The 17,594-nt window shown below is 46.2% G+C and overlaps 1 protein-coding gene across 4 annotated transcripts in view; it reads left to right on the top strand.

Annotated features, from left to right (window-relative positions):
• Positions 1-17,594, top strand: part of SATB2 (SATB homeobox 2) — a 142,008-nt gene that overhangs the window by 96,804 nt on the left and 27,610 nt on the right. For all 4 annotated transcript variants that reach the window (XM_064515172.1, XM_064515175.1, XM_064515174.1 and 1 more), the window contains 2 exons: positions 2,750-2,962; positions 7,283-7,438. In XM_064515172.1, coding sequence (XP_064371242.1) covers positions 2,750-2,962; positions 7,283-7,438 — 369 coding nt within the window. The remainder of the gene's footprint in view (positions 1-2,749; positions 2,963-7,282; positions 7,439-17,594) is intronic.

Genomic DNA, 17,594 nt, shown 5'->3' with positions numbered 1-17,594 from the left:
AAAACAGTCCTTGGCTGGCTTTAGGGTTTTCTCAAAAATAGAAACAGTAGGGTTTGTCTGGCTGGGCCAGTTTCCTCACTACACACCTGGTGTATATCACTTTAAAAAATAAATTATGCCTCATTAAATTACAATTAAATGAAATCATGATCATTTGTTTTTCTGGAAGGAAGATGTTTTGCATATTGAAAGCCTAATTTGTTGCAGGTGACAAAAAGGCTGAACAGATTATTTAATATCACTTTATTTTTTATAATGTTGCTCACTGGTTGGTTTGTGTATACTTCAGTAGCTCAGAATTATATTATTGTAAATGTTATTGCTCTCAAGATACTTTATTTTATTGTGCTACCCTATCACTCAGCTATCTCGCCACTGCTGTTTACCAGTGCTGTTTATCTTTAGTTGCAGGAGGACACGAGATTTTTCTCTCTGAGTCAGTTTTCGTGTTATCTGTCCTGCTGTTTACACGGCTCTCAAGCTGCCAGGGTGCTCGGTCTCGCACAGGAGCCGCGGCGTACCGTGCTCTGCCGCTGGGTTTTCGGCTCGCTCGTCCTTGGCTGGAGCAGGACACCCGTGGGTTCAAAACCGCTGTGTCTATCCCACCGTGGGCCGTTCCTCGTCGTTAACCAGAGCCTTCAAGCCCAGGGGCTGGCTAGCTCGGGCTGGGCTGTGGGGTTGCACCCCATCGTGCCGCGGCTGGGCCGCTTGTACCTGGGAGCCCTCATTTACATACGGAGTCCATGACCGCGCTGGAAAGTAATTGCTGGCGTGCTTTCACATATGTTTCTGCTCTCCATTTTGGAAATTAGACCATAAATCTAGCCAAGCTGAGATGGGGGGAGAAAAAGCTGCCTTAGAGTCAACTCCAGTAGCCTCCAGGTTCCTTTTTGTCAGCTCAAACCCATGATTTTTTTGGAAGTCGTATTTTTTTTTTTTTTAAAGAAGTAGTAATGTATCCCTTAAAAGAGCCAGAAAATTAAGAATTTGGAGAATCTGTGGAACTGCTATTTCATTTTTTAGTGCCTTTAGAGAATTTTCCATTGACTCCAAGGGAAGATTATAGTCGAGATATGCTGTGTCGCTCTTGGAAAGGTTGAAGTACAAGCGATGGGTTCAGGCTCCTGTGCTGTCCTTCTTCTGTTAACGTCCCTCAGCCTGTGAGCCTGGCGAACTCTGGAAAGCCTTCCAAAATGAACCCGGCTTGGTCCTGTGGATTACAAGCTGAGAGCAAGGAGCTGTACGCTGCCTGCCTTCAGGGGCCACCCATTGTCTATGGAGCTTCTCTTGAGCGCTTATGGCGTGAACAGTGCCGAAGTAGAGCTTTCCTATATGCGTTAAAACACACGCATCTCACGTTTACTAGCAGATAGCAGATGAACTCAGATACAGATGTGTTGTTTGCCAATTTGTTGGTTTTGTTAGGATACTTGGTAAATAAGATCAATAACTACTGAAAAGGTTTGCATTTGGTCATTAGACACCTGTCCTACCAGTGTTTTGGTAAGGCTGGTAGGGAGGCTCTCTGGTATGGAAGAAAATAAGTGAAGACTAAATACTTAAGGGTTTTGACTATGTAGTATCCTAAGTAGTATTTTCTTGCAGGTAAGGAGTAAGGCTTGACTGTAGTTGTAATGCAGCTTGCCTTGGTCGTGACTGTAAAGTAACTGTGCAAGGTGTTCATGTCACGAGCTGGTGCCAAATGGCGCATGGGCCGCGGCAGGGTCCCTTTGCCCCGGCGGGCCAAGCTGCGGCAGGGTCCCTTTGCCGGGTGGGTTGTGCACCAGTACATTTAAGCGTACGTTGCTCAGGAAGCTCCTGTTAGCCCCTCGCGGAGTGACGTGCACATTTGCAAAGGGGCAGGCGTGGGGTGGCTCCTCGGAGGAGCTGGCGGACGCGCTGTGTTCCAGCGATCGCTGTGGGCCCTGGTCCTGGCTTTATGAGGTGCCTCTAAGGGCTGTGCCACTGCGGAACTGCCAGGCACTCACGCTTGTGCCCGAGTCTGATCCCCTCCTTTGATGTAAGCCTCAATACCTTTTTCACTGTTTTTTCGGAAGTGCCCTCGGCTGTACTGGTTACTTCCTGGCATTGTGGCTTTCCTAAAAACTGGGTGAGTGTAGTGTTCATTTGTTGTCGCAGTGCGAGACCTGTGGTAATTTTAATGAGACGTGAATGGGTTAAATCCCTAAAAGTAGATTCTAGGGCTTTATGATTTGCTGCAATTTTCTCCTCTCAGAAATGACTGTCCAAACCAAAATGAACGGACTATAACATCAAAAGGTAGTGAAACATTTTTCTTTATAAACCTCCTGCACTGTTTAAATGTCGAAACTAAATTTACCAACCTTGGCAGATTTATCGAAGACGAACACGACTGCCAAGTGTTCCCAGCTTCGAGTAGAGAAAGAGAGAGAGAGAGAGAGAGAGAGAGAGATCTAACAGCTCCTAAAATATTTGCAGCAAGAACCTGGTGGTAACGGCAGTTTCTTCTCCCCAGTGCACCTACCTTCCTATCCAGTGTCGCCGTGCTCAGATGGTTGTTACAGTGCCAGCATAGGACAGTCCCAAAATAGACTTCCAGTCCCCAGAAGATAAACACTTTCCTACAACTGGGAGAGCCCATGAGATTCTGATGTCACTTCTCAGTATTGCAACCCAGCTGGTTACACCAAACAAATTAAAAAAACAACAACGCATGACTTGGGTCTTTTTTTTTTTTTTTTTTTTTTTTTTTAATTTTTTGAACCAGGGCTTGCTGTCAGAGATCCTGCGTAAGGAAGAAGACCCTAGGACAGCTTCCCAGTCCCTCCTGGTAAACTTAAGGGCAATGCAGAATTTCCTCAACCTGCCCGACTCAGAGCGGGATCGTATATATCAGGATGAGAGAGAGAGAAGTATGAACCCCAACGTGAGCATGGTGTCTTCGGCAGCCAGCAGCCCGAGCTCCTCCCGAACGCCCCAGGTAAGATGCAGTCCCTCTTTACCTGTTGTCGTGGTGTCCTGCGGACTAGCCTAGGGAAGGAGTTCCTCTCGGCACTTCCCTCTCTGTTGCTCTCCTTGCCCAGATGTGTTGTGGAGGTTCTTCTGTGAGGTTTTGGAGTGGCTGTTAAGAGGTGTTTTGGGGATTTCAACAAAACATTGTGATGACTCTGGCTTTGATCAATACCATAAATGCAAAAAAGAGTGTTAGTGACAATACATGAAAGAACCCATGTGGGCTGCACACACAGGCTGGTGATATGTGCCCATTGCATGACTGTTACCGAAAATATCATGGAAAGACCGTTTACATAACTTTTTGTCTTAAGTAGTCTGTGTCCATTACATTCCATAAAACACGGAGAAAATTTCTGGGCAGATGAAGGTGTTCACATATGTTGCAGTAAAAAGCATGTGGTGAACAGGGGTCCAAAGTGAATTAGAAATCAGGGTGCTCTGTTTTGTGCCTAGGAAGTCACAGTCCTTGATTTAAAGGTTTACGTTAGTAATTATTTGAAGTACAGAAAGCAGAGATGGGCAGGGTGTTGAGAAGGAAGATGATGGTTTACAGTTCCAAACCAGCTGTCATCTCATTGACTTAACTGCACGTGTTTATTAACGTGCTGTTGCCACCCACGTCCCTGGATAGGTTGTTCCTTTGCACTGGCAGAGAACATCCACACACTACACAGTTGTGGTGTATTCCCCTTTTACCAGGCTGAATGCAGTCCTGGATGTGTACTCTGAAAAAAAGGAGAGGGTGCTTGCACAGAGATTATGGTCAACTCTTGTCATGACATTTCCCTAACTCAAGTGCAAAATTTCTAACTGCCCAGACCCGAGAGCTTCAGTTCTAGCACTCGGCTTGGTACTGAGCTTCTTTAGTAGGTGGGCCTGTTTAACTCTCCTGCTCTGGTGCCTTCATGGCCTTGCAGCCTGCAAAGCCTCTGAGCACTAGCTCGGGCCGCGCGTGTGTTAGCTGTGCTTATAATAGTATTACTGAGCACTTTTCATTTTGAATTCTGTAGCCACAGCTGCTAAAAATAAGTAAGCATCTTGGGGGGGGGGGGAATAGTTTTAAATGCAAAGTGATTATCCTTAAGGAAGGTGTGTTAGTTTTGTAGAAGCTATTGAGTTTGCTTAATTTAATGCTGGCATTTGTGTATGCTTCACGACTATACGTGATGTAAAGAATTGCTTTCACTGAAAGCAGTTCTCTAGCGTATCTTGCCAACCAAAAATTGACACTGAGTTATTATTACATATGAAACTCATTGTTGTGTAGCTCTTATCTTTTTTAGTTACCTTTCCATGGAAATATAAATATTATAAAGAGAACTACTTTAAGCAGTGTAACCATATTTTCTGCATTTATATTAATTCATGAAAGGATTATCTTATACATACTGATACGTAATGATAGATTTCACAACTAGAATCAAATAACAGAAGGAAATGGAGGAGTTAGATGCAGTGCAGTGAGAGCAAGAATCTGATCTGTTGCTCCATCTTTTTCCTCTGTCCAAATAAGACATTTTCCCCATATTCTAGCCTGCAGCTTTAAAAAAATGGAAATTTTGCCTTCGTTTTTAAGAGCTAAGTTCTACTAGAAAACCATACTCTAAAAGTGTAAAGCAACTCGTTCTTGCCTTATTTTGGCTTGAGGAATCCAGCAGGATATTGGGAGATTTTTAGTAAGCAAAAGCTTCACACAAATCTGGGTGTGCCCGGTGCTTGCCTTGGCCTGCCGATAGCGTTCCCCGGGCCTCGGAGGGCCAGCGCCCATCAGCACAGGTGCCGTTTTGACAACTTGGACACCTCTGCAAATGAGGCTGCTTCCCAGCTCAGAGGCAGGCAGCACAGCTACTTTGCTTCCCCATATGCCTGGTATTAGTTGCGATAAGACAAATACCGTCTTCGTGTTAGTGCGGCGATTCCCAGAAGCGTCGCCTCCCGGAGCAGAGGGTTCAACAGCAGGGAGCGGGGTGCTTGGGAGGCAGCGGTGGTAGCTGGAAGGAGGACCTGTACTGTCCTTTCAAGAATTATGTTACAGTGCTGGAGAAGTTGATTTAATGGCATTTTGAAACATGGTTTCCATAGATACCAATCTCTTGAGGCAATACTTCCGGGAATGATTTTTTAGTGCGCTGGGTAAAATGAGAGAGTGTTGGCATATACCCCTGTAAACGCTGGTGCTGGGGCAGCTGCCAAGGCAGGCGGGAGGAGTAGCCCTTGTCTCTCTAACTCAGCCAGCCCCGAAACCCCCTTGTGGGGTATTTCCTAAGTACAGTCAGACGTGGTTCAGGACCTGCGTGAAGATGAGAGTGGCAGATTAATCTAGCAAAAGGATTTGAGTGCTTTGGGGGAAAAATTCTGAGCTTTTAAAGGTTATTGCGTACATGTAGCCTGTTCTCTCCCCTCTGTGGAAAACCAGCAGCAACTTGGGGGATTTCAGAGCTCTTCCACTAGGATTACAAACGCTACCTTTTTTTTTTCTTTTTTTCTTTTTTTTTTACAATTTGCAATCAGACATTTCAATAATAGCAAACTTCTTGTTACTATCAAGACTTGTTTTAAATCTAGGCACCTAGTATTAAATACTTCATTTTGGTGCCTGTGATACTTCCATTTGGTACTTGCTCTGCCTATTTCGATGATTGGATAAAAAAAGGGCCAGCCTTCGGGGTGCCCAGTGCTGGCCGGTTATGGAGCCCAGCAGCTCTGTCAGTCCCTCCATCAGCCGTACTCGCTCGTGTGCTCAGGCCCCGTGGATGGCGGTGGACTGCGTTTGACCATCTAGACAGCTTTATCTGGAAGCCGGAGGAGCGACGACCAGTGTAGATCGGTGTGCTGAGTGGGCTTTGGCTCGGTTATTAATGCAGGCTTTGGTGCAGCAGGGTGTTAGGGGCAGGAAGATTTGGGAGGACAGTAAAAGAGAAGGGGAGGTTCAGAAGGTTTGGTTTTGCCTAGTTAACCTTCCCATCATCAAAGAGGCATTTGGGCACGTCTGCCCAGTTAAAAATTAACATTAGATGTACTATATCAGCCTTAAACTCTGGTACAAAAACAGGGGCGAACGGAAGAGGTTTATAATTGGGCCAAATATATGAATGCCACCAGGGTTTATGGGAGATTTGGATCTACCCGGACGTGTGAGCCTTGCCACTTAGGATGTCTGGTTCCCGAAGATCTTTATGCCTCAAGAGCAAACAGGCATTTTATATCTGTAACCTTTGTATTTCCCCTACAGGCACTGGGATTCAAGGGTGAGCAATTTTAGATTTAAAGCCCAGCCTGGCTCGGCCCTGCTCTCTCTTCTCTTTGGCCTCGGGAAAGGCAATGAAGCGCGTGGCTGTGAGGGGCCGGGGCTGCGGAGGGGGCTCGCGAGCCTCCCGCGCACGCTGCTGGCAGGCCGGTGGCCTGCACCCTGCCACCTGGCACGAAACCCAGCAGCGGCCCCGGCTCGGGGGCTTTGAAATAAAAATCCCGTAGCAGCCTGCTGAACTGCATTGGTGCAAGCCTTGGAGGGCAGTCCAGCCTGGGGAAAGTACTGGCAACGTCCGTTATTGTCCTTCATTTGTCACAGAAGCTGATGGGAAATCATTCAATTAAAAGGAGTGCAGCAGAATACACAAAATCTCAATATGAGTTTAGGAGAATGAGGGCAGCACATCAAAGGCATGCCAAAGCCCAGCTTTATGAAATGATTTTTTTTTCATTTCCACTGATTTCCTAGGTGAAATTAGGTGACTGTCTGGCTAGCATAATGATGATAAGGCTGGGAAACCATACGTACTCAAATGACATACGTATAGTTTTAATAAAGGATGAGGGAGACTGGAGGGAGTGCATTAAATTGAGTAATAATTTATTATTTAGAGACCTCTACCCATTTACTCATTTTTTCTGGGAGAATTGGCTCTTCCTCGGAGGTGCAGGCCGCTTTCGGCGCAGGGGGGAGAAGGCAGAGGCCAGGGCAGATGCCGTCGCAGGTAGCTGGCAGAGCAAACTTGAGCGGCCGCCTGCAGCCCCGTGCCCCGGCTGCCTGTCCGGGGCTTGAGCTGCGCAATAAACATGCTGCGAGAGGGAGAGGGGGAGTTGACAGGGCCTCGCATGTCCTATAGGAATGCACTGCAATTATTTCCAATCACAATTAACCTGATTAGAATAATGGACAGGAAGTGTCCCTCTGTAGCTAATGCAGTTTGGCATCAGCTGACTGAAATCCTTTGGTAATTTCTGCACAGATGGCTGGGCTGAAAGCAGCACTTTTTTAATTATTATTTTCATGGTCTCTTGGTAGGCCAAAACCTCGACACCAACAACAGACCTCCCCATTAAGGCGGACGGCGCCAACGTCAACATCACAGCTGCCATTTATGACGAGATCCAACAGGAGATGAAAAGGGCCAAGGTATCTCAAGCTCTGTTTGCCAAAGTGGCTGCCAATAAAAGTCAGGTGAGTGGTAGAGGGGATTTCGTGGTTGCGGGGCTTTTTCGGGTTTTTTCGTTTTGTTTTTAAAGCAAACGCTGGGGCTGGAATTAGACCCGTCTCCTCCTCCCACCAATAAAAATACATCTGTTCCTACAATAATAATAATCTTCATCTCTGGGGAACCTGTCATGTTTTTGGCTTTTGCCTCCTTAAATGGTTTCCTTTTCCCGTTTAAAATAGGATGGGAATGGGACCATTTCACAGCCAGTTTTTTCCCGCTTTTGTACAAATGGGCATATGTCTTTTCACACTTTTGGCATATAGCTTACACCTCTGCTAATGGGACAGGAACCTTCCAAAATGATGGCAGGTAAAGAAATTGTTTTCCTACGTGAGTAGCTGAGGGAAGGCAATGGGAAACTGCGTCCTAAGCAGTGTTAGGCAGGTGTTTCCTTTTTTTTTCTTTTTTTGCACGTTGTATATGCTGCATACAGTATGGCCATGTAAATAATTTACATCAGGCTCAATCAGTTTAAAAAAAAAAAAAAAAGAAAAAAAAAGGAGAGAGCATTGCAGTGAGTTCTCTTGGATTAGTTTTCACCTTTGGTGTAAAAAATATATGCGGGCAACCCTAAGCCAGGGTGAAATTCTTGCTGAGAGTCCATTAATTTAAAAATTTCATTCAACTCTTTAAAAAAATATAATGTACCAGAAGGGGTTTTGTGGAAAGGACAGACAGAATTTTTTGTAGGAAGGGCAGCAAATGGATTGGAGACTGTTGGAAGGAATTGTTTACTCTGTGTGAAAAGAGCCGTTTCTGATTCTGGATGAAAATTACTCAGTTGTGCTAGAAGGTGGCATCAATATGCACGCACAAATGTGTTTGTGAGAATGAGAGAGAGGGATATAGAAGTATCTAGATGCATACACATATTTTTATCTTCCTTCATGCAGGAAAACAATATTGTAGTCATTTAAATAGATGCAAAATAAGAAGTTGAAAGGCATATAAACAAAGCATCAAAGGCTATCAGTGTACATAGGAGAGCCTTGTCCTTGTTATAGGTATTTGTGCCCTGGCACATGGAGGTCTGATTCATTTTTCCTTCTTTGTTTGATCATTATTTTTCTTTGCCTTTTGCTTTCTCTTGTCAGAGTACAGGGGCTGCAGTCCACAACCCCTCTACCCCCCAACAAAATCCCAGGCACAGTATGAAATACATAAAAGGAAAATACCATGGAACCCTCTTAAACTGTTAAATGCATAAAAATCTCATGTACCACATGGCAAAATGTAATGAGAACTGGAGCTGTTAAACGAATAAAGCTGTTAAAAGCATAATGCCACTTGGCACAACTACTGTGCATTTAACGGTTTTCCACTGTGTAATAAATGACATATGTGGTAAACGTGCAGTAAATATAAAAACTGCACAATTGATTTTGCAAACGTGCCCCTTATTCTTTCCTCCATGCAGATATCAAAGTTCCACCCAGAATCCGGACTGGACAGCTTTTAATAAGGAGTGTTTAGCACAGACTGAGTGCCAGCCTCTCTGAGGTTTGGCTTAAAATTGCTGCAAGCTTCCTGTCATTATACCCAGAGGCTTCTTGAAATAGAGAGGGACTGAACCACCCAACAATAATTTGGGTGGTTCACCAGCTTCAGTCTGTGCCAGCCTGAGTGCACTTCTCTGGCAGCATTGCACACCAGCACCAAAACAAAAATACGGTCTGTAGTCTTTCACATGGAAAACGACTGAACAGGGCAGATTTTGAAAGCTGGATGCAAAAGGTTAAGAGCAGGATCCACGAATGTTATTGATTAAAGCAAAGTTACTGTACATAAAGGTTTTGGTTCTTCAGCAGCAGTGAATAGAGAAGCATTTCTGAGGCTGATGTTTCTTTGTTTCGCAGCCCTGCCAAGGCAATACTGACTCCCTGGGATGACCCAGCATCCACCATGCTGAGATGTCATAGCTTTCTGCTGGAGCATGGAAGTGGTTTATGGGGGCATGGAAAGGCAGGGACAGAGGCCATAGTCATGGCCTGCAGCAGTTCTTGGCCTTCTCCCTGACCTGGTGCCCCTCTGCGCGCCTACCCCTGCCTCACTGGGGCCACCTGTGAGACCCCACTGCTGACCACAGTGGCCGCGGCCGGGAGGAGTGCCAGGAGCATGGACGCAGCTGCATGTCTAGCGGAAAGACACCTCTTCCCATGGCCTGGTGGCATGTCCAGTATAGCGCCTCAGGTCTAGTTTGCTTAAAAACTAGTGGTGGGGCTTTCACAGCGCTTCGTGCAGACCAGTTGTGCCAGTCCTGGGCACTTCCCACGAAGATGCTGCTGATCTCAGCAGTTGAGTTACATGGTGGGGAGCGCTCTTGAAAACTCTGCCCATATTTGTAGAAGAGGAGTTTGAAAGAGGGGAAAAAAGAGCTAGTCTGAGGGTTTCTTTGGACTCTGCGCCAAGGGTTGTTCACTTGCTGTTCTCCACAGGCCTGGCTTGCGTAGTGTTGGCTTCCTCTGTTATTCCCTCACCCCAGACTACTGAGAGGCTTCCAGTTTGCTAACAAGGCATGTGTTATGTTGGGCGCTGCCGTTCTGTCAACAGCAATCCACGGTGCTATGAGATCTTCACAGTTTCAGCAGCCAGTGAATCTCCGACAGGGCTGTTTTGACATTTTATGCACAGGGCTGTGTGTCATGTGCCCGAGAGAGCATCCAGAGCCAATGGAGGCCTCATTTCTTCTTCTGTCTTTGTATAGGAAGAAAAGGAACACTGAGAGCAATTATTGCAAGTGGTATCATCTACTGGTGGAGTTAATGGATCTCTAATTTACCAAGTAGCCATCTTTAGTCTTAAGTCAAGGCATGTTCTCAGTTCAGCAACTAGAAGGAAGGGGAGCTGTTAAAAACCGAGGGTATAAATTGCAGAGCTTATGAGTCAGGATAAATGCAAGGAAAAGGGCCTCACAAAGGTACCAAGGTAGTATGGTGAGACTCTCCTTTAAGGGAATCAACCTTCGTAAAAGTCTCAAGTCATTAGTTTTAGACATTGCCTTATTCGTCACTTATTTTCATTAATGCTTATTTAATCCTTTGCAACTCAAATCCAGGTATTTTTAGTCTTGTCTGTGAAGTGCTGTGCATCGCTTTGTCCTGTGGAAGGCAGCAGGACCTGAGGGTCCTCAGCACCCTCCAAGCTCAGCCTCCAAACTGGGACCTCTTATCTTACTTTAGTCTTGTCTTATCTTTAGTTGCCAGCTGTTAGTGAGGTACCCACCGGATACCATGCTGCTTCTTTGGGGGTGCCTCCTGGTCATGCCTTTGTGCCTTAAATGGCAAAATCCAGGGCCCTAAGTTATCACCTTTGGGTGTTTTTGAGTGGTGGGAGCACTGGGGTTTGGCCTCCAATCTGCACTTCAGGCTGTCTGGGTTGAATTTGACTCGCAAGGAAATGGGTTCCCAGTATGCCATTTCAGAGAGTTTGGGTGGCCTGCCTGTCTCCAGAGCTGGGCAGTGGGGACAGAGACTTTTACCTTGGGTTGCCGCAGATCTGGACTGTCTGCCAGGAAAGCTGCCTTCTGCATCAAGTCCTGTAACAGCTGTATGGTACAGCTTTGGGAAAACCACTGCCCCGTGTCCCTGTGCCAGTGCTGCTGTAACGCTGTGCAGCAGCATTGCCCCTCTGGCCTCTGCTGGTGAGAGCCCTAGGAGAGGCTTTGCTGTGCTCAGCAGACAGTTTTTCTTAGTCTATGTGAAATGAGTTTAGGAATATAATTCTGTTCATAATAAACAGTTGGTCACTATCAAAATAAATAGCAGGCATAGCTGACTGGAGCCCTTGTCGACAGTCTGAGGGAGGGCAGCGATTGCATGGACATGGGAGACCAAACTTCCCACAGTTCTCTCAGGGCAAGAGTCTCTCCGTAACGGGGATGGGGCGGCATGGAGAAGCAGGGCATGTGCTGCTGGGGATCTGCCCCGGGTCAGGGCAGATGGATGGCTTTGACCTCCAACATGACCAGTTTGGTGAAAACAGGAAACGAACCCTTTAAACTGAAACTCTTCCTCAAGGGACTGGAATTTGTTCCAGTTACACCGCAGTAAAGCAAGAGAGGCCCCACTGAGCAATGTTTGAGAAAACATTAAGCTGCAAAGCGCAGTTTCTGGTTCATATCTTTGCCCTGTTTAAAAATAAACAAATACAAAATAAACTTGGCTGGGGGAGAGCACAAAAGCCCTTCAGGTAATGAGGCTAGAGAAACCCTGGACTGGGGGTGGAAATCATGGCAGCTGTGTGCCAATTCCTCACCTTTCCTGCGACTTCTCCTTTCCATCCTGAGACCCTGCCCCATTGCCGGGATCCTTTGGGACCTGTCGCCGGCACAGGGGTGGGTGTGAGCCCCGCAGTGGGCGCCCGCGGTCGGAGCGCCCTCACCCCCCGCGGGTGCTCCGCCACGAGGGCAGGGGCAGTGCAGGGGGGCTCCGCAAGCACCACCTGCTGTCCTTCTTGTCCTCTCTTTCCAACTGATACTCACTTTTTTGACATGGTGGGATGTCTTCTCTCCCCTTTTTAATTTATATTAGATATTTTCTGTGCCCCTAAAATAATTAGCTTCTAGTGAAGATGAACAGCAGCTAGAAAGACGCATCTGGCCCGGAAGGTGCAGAGCATATACAGCATATGCATACAGTGCGTTTGCTGTCACTGTAGCATCTGAGGGCCTGTACAGTGCCTGTGAATCTCCACAGTTGGCACGTCTCTGCTGTACTGATATTTTGATTTTCTTGTTGCATATACCAGACACACAGAAGGGCATTCTCTCCTTGACTGAAGTTAAAATTTCCTAGAAGTACCTTCAGGCATTAACTCCTTTACAGGCCTCTACATACACTCACGACTTGACCGCCATCCATGACAGCGGCTGCGGTGATGCATCGGCCTCTCCCAGCAGCTCAGTGCAGCAGGGAGAGTTGCAGAGCTGGGGCTTCGCCTGGGGAGCGTTTGGCTGAGCCAGGAGGGGAAGGCAGGTGGCTTGCTGTGACCCTGAGCCCATGTGTCCTCCACGGCCTCACATGCTACTTGTTTGAACTCGGCATGCTGGAAATATCTTCAGTGCCCAGGATCTTTGCCTCTAAGGGCAAGAGGTGTAGGCAGACTTGGTGTTCCCATGAATTGAAGGTTTGTCAGGACTCGTGTACTTCATTCATTTATCATATTGTTTCTTGTTTTGTAAAGCTAGTGAGAAACTGGCCCTAATGCAAGTGCTTTGCATTTTGCTGTAAGTTTTCGGAAGCGGAAAAATACTGAGCATTTCACAAAATTCAGGCTTTTGAATGATTAACCTTGAACCGTAGCAGAGCGCTCCATGTGAGGCTTCTCAGGTTCGGCCCCCTCCCCCGGCCCTCATCAAGGATGCATTGAAGCCATGACAGAACTCTCCATTACAGTTAGTCTTTTATCCATTTCAGCTTTCTTGATTAGGTTATCTTGAATCATTAGGGGTTTTATTTATTTTAATAGACACTTATTGGATTCATGGGAAGAGAGTTTGGCGACTAAGGAACAAGAGCTGAATATTATCTGGCTCATTTTGCACTGCAGAGAGTCCCGAACTGAGTGGAGGGGAAAGCGGCTGGGAAAGTTTGTTCAGAGGACTTTGGTGGTCCCACCTAGACAGGCAGCTTTCTCTGGGCAACACTCTCATCTTTCCCAATCTTTCAAGACTTGCATCGATCATTGCTGCTTTTTTTCCTTTTTGTCACATATGTTGACATTTTCTGCACTGATGATGTGGGTGAGGAGATGGCCTTTTACATTTATTTTTGAGATTTATTCCTGAATCAGTCTTACAAAAAACTCTTCATTTGCCTACTCATACTTTCACTGGAGACCCTAGGAAATGTCAGCACAGAAAACTAGCTATTATTATTATTATTATTATTATTATTATTAATTTCAGTATGAATGCAGGGAAGCAGAAGGTCAGTTTGATTATGGTTTTACAGGTGCTGGAAATGTCTCTCAGTCCAGTGCAAGTAGACAGGTTGGTGTGACCATGTTACCGTGGGCATCCAGCTGCCTCTTTCTGCGATGGCTTTCAGTAGAGACACTGCTCAAAGTGTAAGCGCAGGTCTGTAGGCCCAGCATAACTTAGCCTGAACTCTTCCCACATGCTCACTCATCATTTAATCGGAAATATGGTTCTTAGTTGACTACAGGCGGAGCACCATCTTCAGGAAGCTGTTTTGGGGGTTCGGATATTGCACTCACCTTCCTGCAGCATGGGAAAACCTGACCTTGCTGTAGTTTAATACCTCGGGCTGCCAGAGCAACCTCCCCTGGTCTAGGGTGAGTCTTGCAGAAGTGAAAGGGTCAAGCAGCTGAAAAGAGCCGTATCCCTCATCCTGTGACCCTTTCACTTTTGCAAGTGCTGCCCCAGCTAAGTGTCCTCCCAGGAGGTCTGGGGGCACCAAGGCTCGCGCTTTAGTGTAGTAAGCACACTGTGTCTTTAACAGCGTAAAAGCACAATGGGAATGGCTGGCTTCCTGCATATTTTTGTTGTTGTTTGCTTAGCTATGTGGAAATGTATTTGATTAGGAGGCAGAGAGAGAGGTTAAAAATAGGACATTAATATGATATTATTTGTTTTATCAAATAAAATGCTTAGAAAATGTTTATCTTGTCTCATGAGAACAACAAAAATAGAGGCCAGCACTTCTCTGCAGTTCTCTTTAAGGAGCTAAAATGGGCTGTGCTCTCGAAGCCTGTGCAGGTTTTGGGGTGAAATGGAGGAAGTTCTGAGCAGAATTCCTTGTAACCGCAAGTCCTGGGTGTGCCTGGCTGGGGAGCTAGAAGCACCCTCTAACCGGGCTGTTTTCCCTCCTCTCGTTTTTAATGGAAGACATTCCCAGTTGAAGAGCCGTAGAGGCTAGCACTACGTAGAGGCCTGATTCTGCCACCCGTGGTGACACTGGCGTGCCCTCAACGCTCCTGCTGGCTCTGTGGTGGTCCCTGGGGCCGTCTGTGCTTGGGAGTGGGGCTTGCGGTACGCAGGGCGGCAGGGTCAGAAACGCGAGGTACCACGGATCTTGGGAAGGATGTGTTATTTGCTAGATTTTTATGATGTTCACAAAAGCTGGGTTTATTTGTAATGAAATGAGCTCAGATGTTGTGGGTGAGCGAGGGAAAAGGTGATGGGATAGCATCTCCTCCTTCGCTTTTCCTTCTTCATGCCAATAAATCTAGCTATAGATGAAAATTCACTGTGAATTGCTGTAGCTCTGAGAATTTCTTTATTTTAGCATTTCTTAAATGAAATACTTCTCCTGGAAAGCTCTGTGTAACATACACAGACCCAAAGAAATAAATAAAAGAAAATAAAAAAAATTGCAAGCAAAAAACCCCAAGTTGAGATTTTTAACAGAAAAAGGAGATTTGTGTATTAATAATTCATGAGTTCTCATTGAACATGCACGAAGAAACGGTGCTATTCAATAGAGAATACTGTCATCTGTCACTGTTTTATTTGACATTTACACTTTTTTTTTTTGCCTGGTACTGCAAAACTTTCTTGGATGGCGTGCTAAGATTATTTAAATAAATAATTAAAAAAATCCACTGCAGACTTTTCATCTGTACATTGGGAAGGCAGTTACTCGCGATCATAAAGAATGTGTGAGTAAGCTGCAGCGCTGCGTTTGCTCATGTATTAGCCAAAGCCATCACCTAATAAGCAGCCCCATAGATGGGTAGATAGGGTCTTGAATGGGTGGGTCAGAGAGTGAATTCTTGAATAAATAAAAGGGAGGGAAAAGAGCAGCGAAAGGACAGATTTGATGCAGATAAGTGTACACATGCACACAGTGGGTACGTATGTGTATGTGTGGGGGTGAGTGAATGATAGCTGTTGTGAAGAAAGCTGCCACAAATACATTGCCGTTGCTGATGCAAAAATAAATATTTATAAATGGCATTGGGGGAGATCCAGTCACACAAAACGTGAGCGAGACAGGGCATTTAGCACAATGACAATTCAGAGTTAGGCGCACCTTGCAATTTCTTGCTAATATTAAGCTCATGAAAATCTTTCTGCTCTGTAGGTTAGTTATTATTTATAAAAATCACAGAACCAGCTGATACATTCATAAGCTAATTATTGTAGCAGCTGGGTACACATGGTGCAATATGTCTGAGGCTGTGAAGTATCACAGATTTCTTGGGGCCTGCTGTGGTGGGGGTGTGCTGTTGAAGGCTAGATCCCTTAATCTGATCAGCCAAGCAAATACTTTGTGGGGAAACTGGATTAATATCTCTCTAAATACCATGGATGTGCTTCACCTTCAGAACCAGGCTCCTTTAAACGTGCCATTAGCTTATCTCCTTTGGGGAATCGAGAAGTTCTCAGGTGTCCTCAGGATGACGGGGTCTTTGCCTGGTGCCTCCCTTCGCCAGAAATTAATTTGGTTTGCTCATGTCTGCACACATGGTCACACTGCAGTCTAATCTTTTCCCTAATAGCTCCAAGGTCAGGACCTCGCATGTTGCCAGGCAAATTGAGCGCTATCCTTCTTAAAGACTAATGGCAGAGAGTGCGTAGTCCATAATGAGGCCTGTAGTGTTGCTCTAAGTGATTGTAATGAGTGCTGATTATAACGGTGCAGATAAATCAAAATGCAGCAGGCAGTGTCGGGCTCGCTGCTCCGGGTTTCGGAGGTGGGGATGGCCCCGCGCGGCTCCGCTGCCCTGGGGAGAGCGCCGCGGGCCGCCTTCCCGCGGGCCTGCCCCGCTCGGGAGCCCGGTGCCAGCGGATGCGGGCCGCGGGTTTGTTTGCTGTGGGACGACTGGTCTTCGGGCTGCAGCATCCCGCGGGAGGCGTTGAACGTACCTGCCTGAAACGTCGGAAACAGTTCGGTTGGAGACTTATGCAGATCACTGAAAAGCAGGCAGAAACAGGAGCTTATTTTTTCCACAGATGGTTTATTTTCCATTTCGGAAATTATTTCCTTTGTATGGAGAAACCCCTGAGAAAACACTGTGGGGCCGGGAGATATTTTTCTGTCTTTTCTGTAAAAGAGACAAAGTTTTTGGGAATTTCTGGGGACAGGGAAAGAAGAGAGGAGAACTGAGGGCAAGGGTTGTGGTCAAACCAAATTAAAATTCAGACATCACTGGGCTGAGAGATTACCCAAATACCCATTGAAATGTTTTGAAAATATAATACAGATTTTTTTTTTTCCTAAGTAAATGATTAGGTATCTTGTTTTCATCCTTGCCCCCCCCAACCCTCCTAGTTTATTGCAAGAAAAGATCAGGTCTGCACAAATGTGGCCTCTCACTTGTAAAAACAAGGCAGTGTTGTGTTACAGATTAGTTTATAAATCCCTAGTGGCTTCACAGTTCAGTGCCTACAGCTGCTGCAGATGGGCCTGGGTTTTTGTCTCTTCGCTGTGCTGCAGCCGGCAGTCGAAGGAGAAAATGGAATGATCAGGTTATTAACATGTAGGCCGCGAGGAAGAGGCTGCACAATGAGAACAGCTGGTGTTGCTGTCTTGGCTGATGCAGCGGAGATAATCAAATCTTGCCTTTTTTCGGGGGGGGGAGTAAAGGCAGAAGTCACAGTGGAGAGTAAGACAAACAACGGCTTATGATATTATATACGGGGTTTATAGCGCATGTTAGAAGTTGTCAATGGCTTACAAGTTGTTTTACAAAAAAAGCAACCCCCAAAAACCCACATGGGCCTGTAATGAACCTGTCTGTTCAGCTTGCCGTAGTCGCTGTTTAGGAAAATACAGTTTTGGCTACTCCTTATACTGTACATTTTTAACATTGATCAAGCTATCTTTTAGGTATTGTAAGGTGCCTGTCAAAATGGTGTCAAAATGCTGAGTTGTAGCTTGAAAATGATGGGTTATAAAGCTACTAGGTAAAATATTTTGACAGGAGTCAGTAAGCCGCGTTGACAGCATCCTCAGTATTATCTTCTCATGTTCTGTCATTTGCATCGCGTCTCCTCCCTCCCAGGCAGGAGAAGGGAATCACGGTCCCCAGTGCCGAGCAGGGGCCGCCCGCCTGCCGCCACAACCTGGGCTCGCCTGCCCTCCCACGCGGGCACAGCCTGCCGGGGACCCAGGTCACGGACACGCACGCTCGACACGCACAGCACCGTTTCTC

This window comes from Dromaius novaehollandiae, chromosome 7 (genome assembly GCF_036370855.1).
Source record: "Dromaius novaehollandiae isolate bDroNov1 chromosome 7, bDroNov1.hap1, whole genome shotgun sequence".
Taxonomy (NCBI): domain Eukaryota; kingdom Metazoa; phylum Chordata; class Aves; order Casuariiformes; family Dromaiidae; genus Dromaius; species Dromaius novaehollandiae.
The sequence above is the reverse complement of the archived record's forward strand: the minus strand, read 5'-3'. Positions and strand labels throughout refer to the sequence as shown.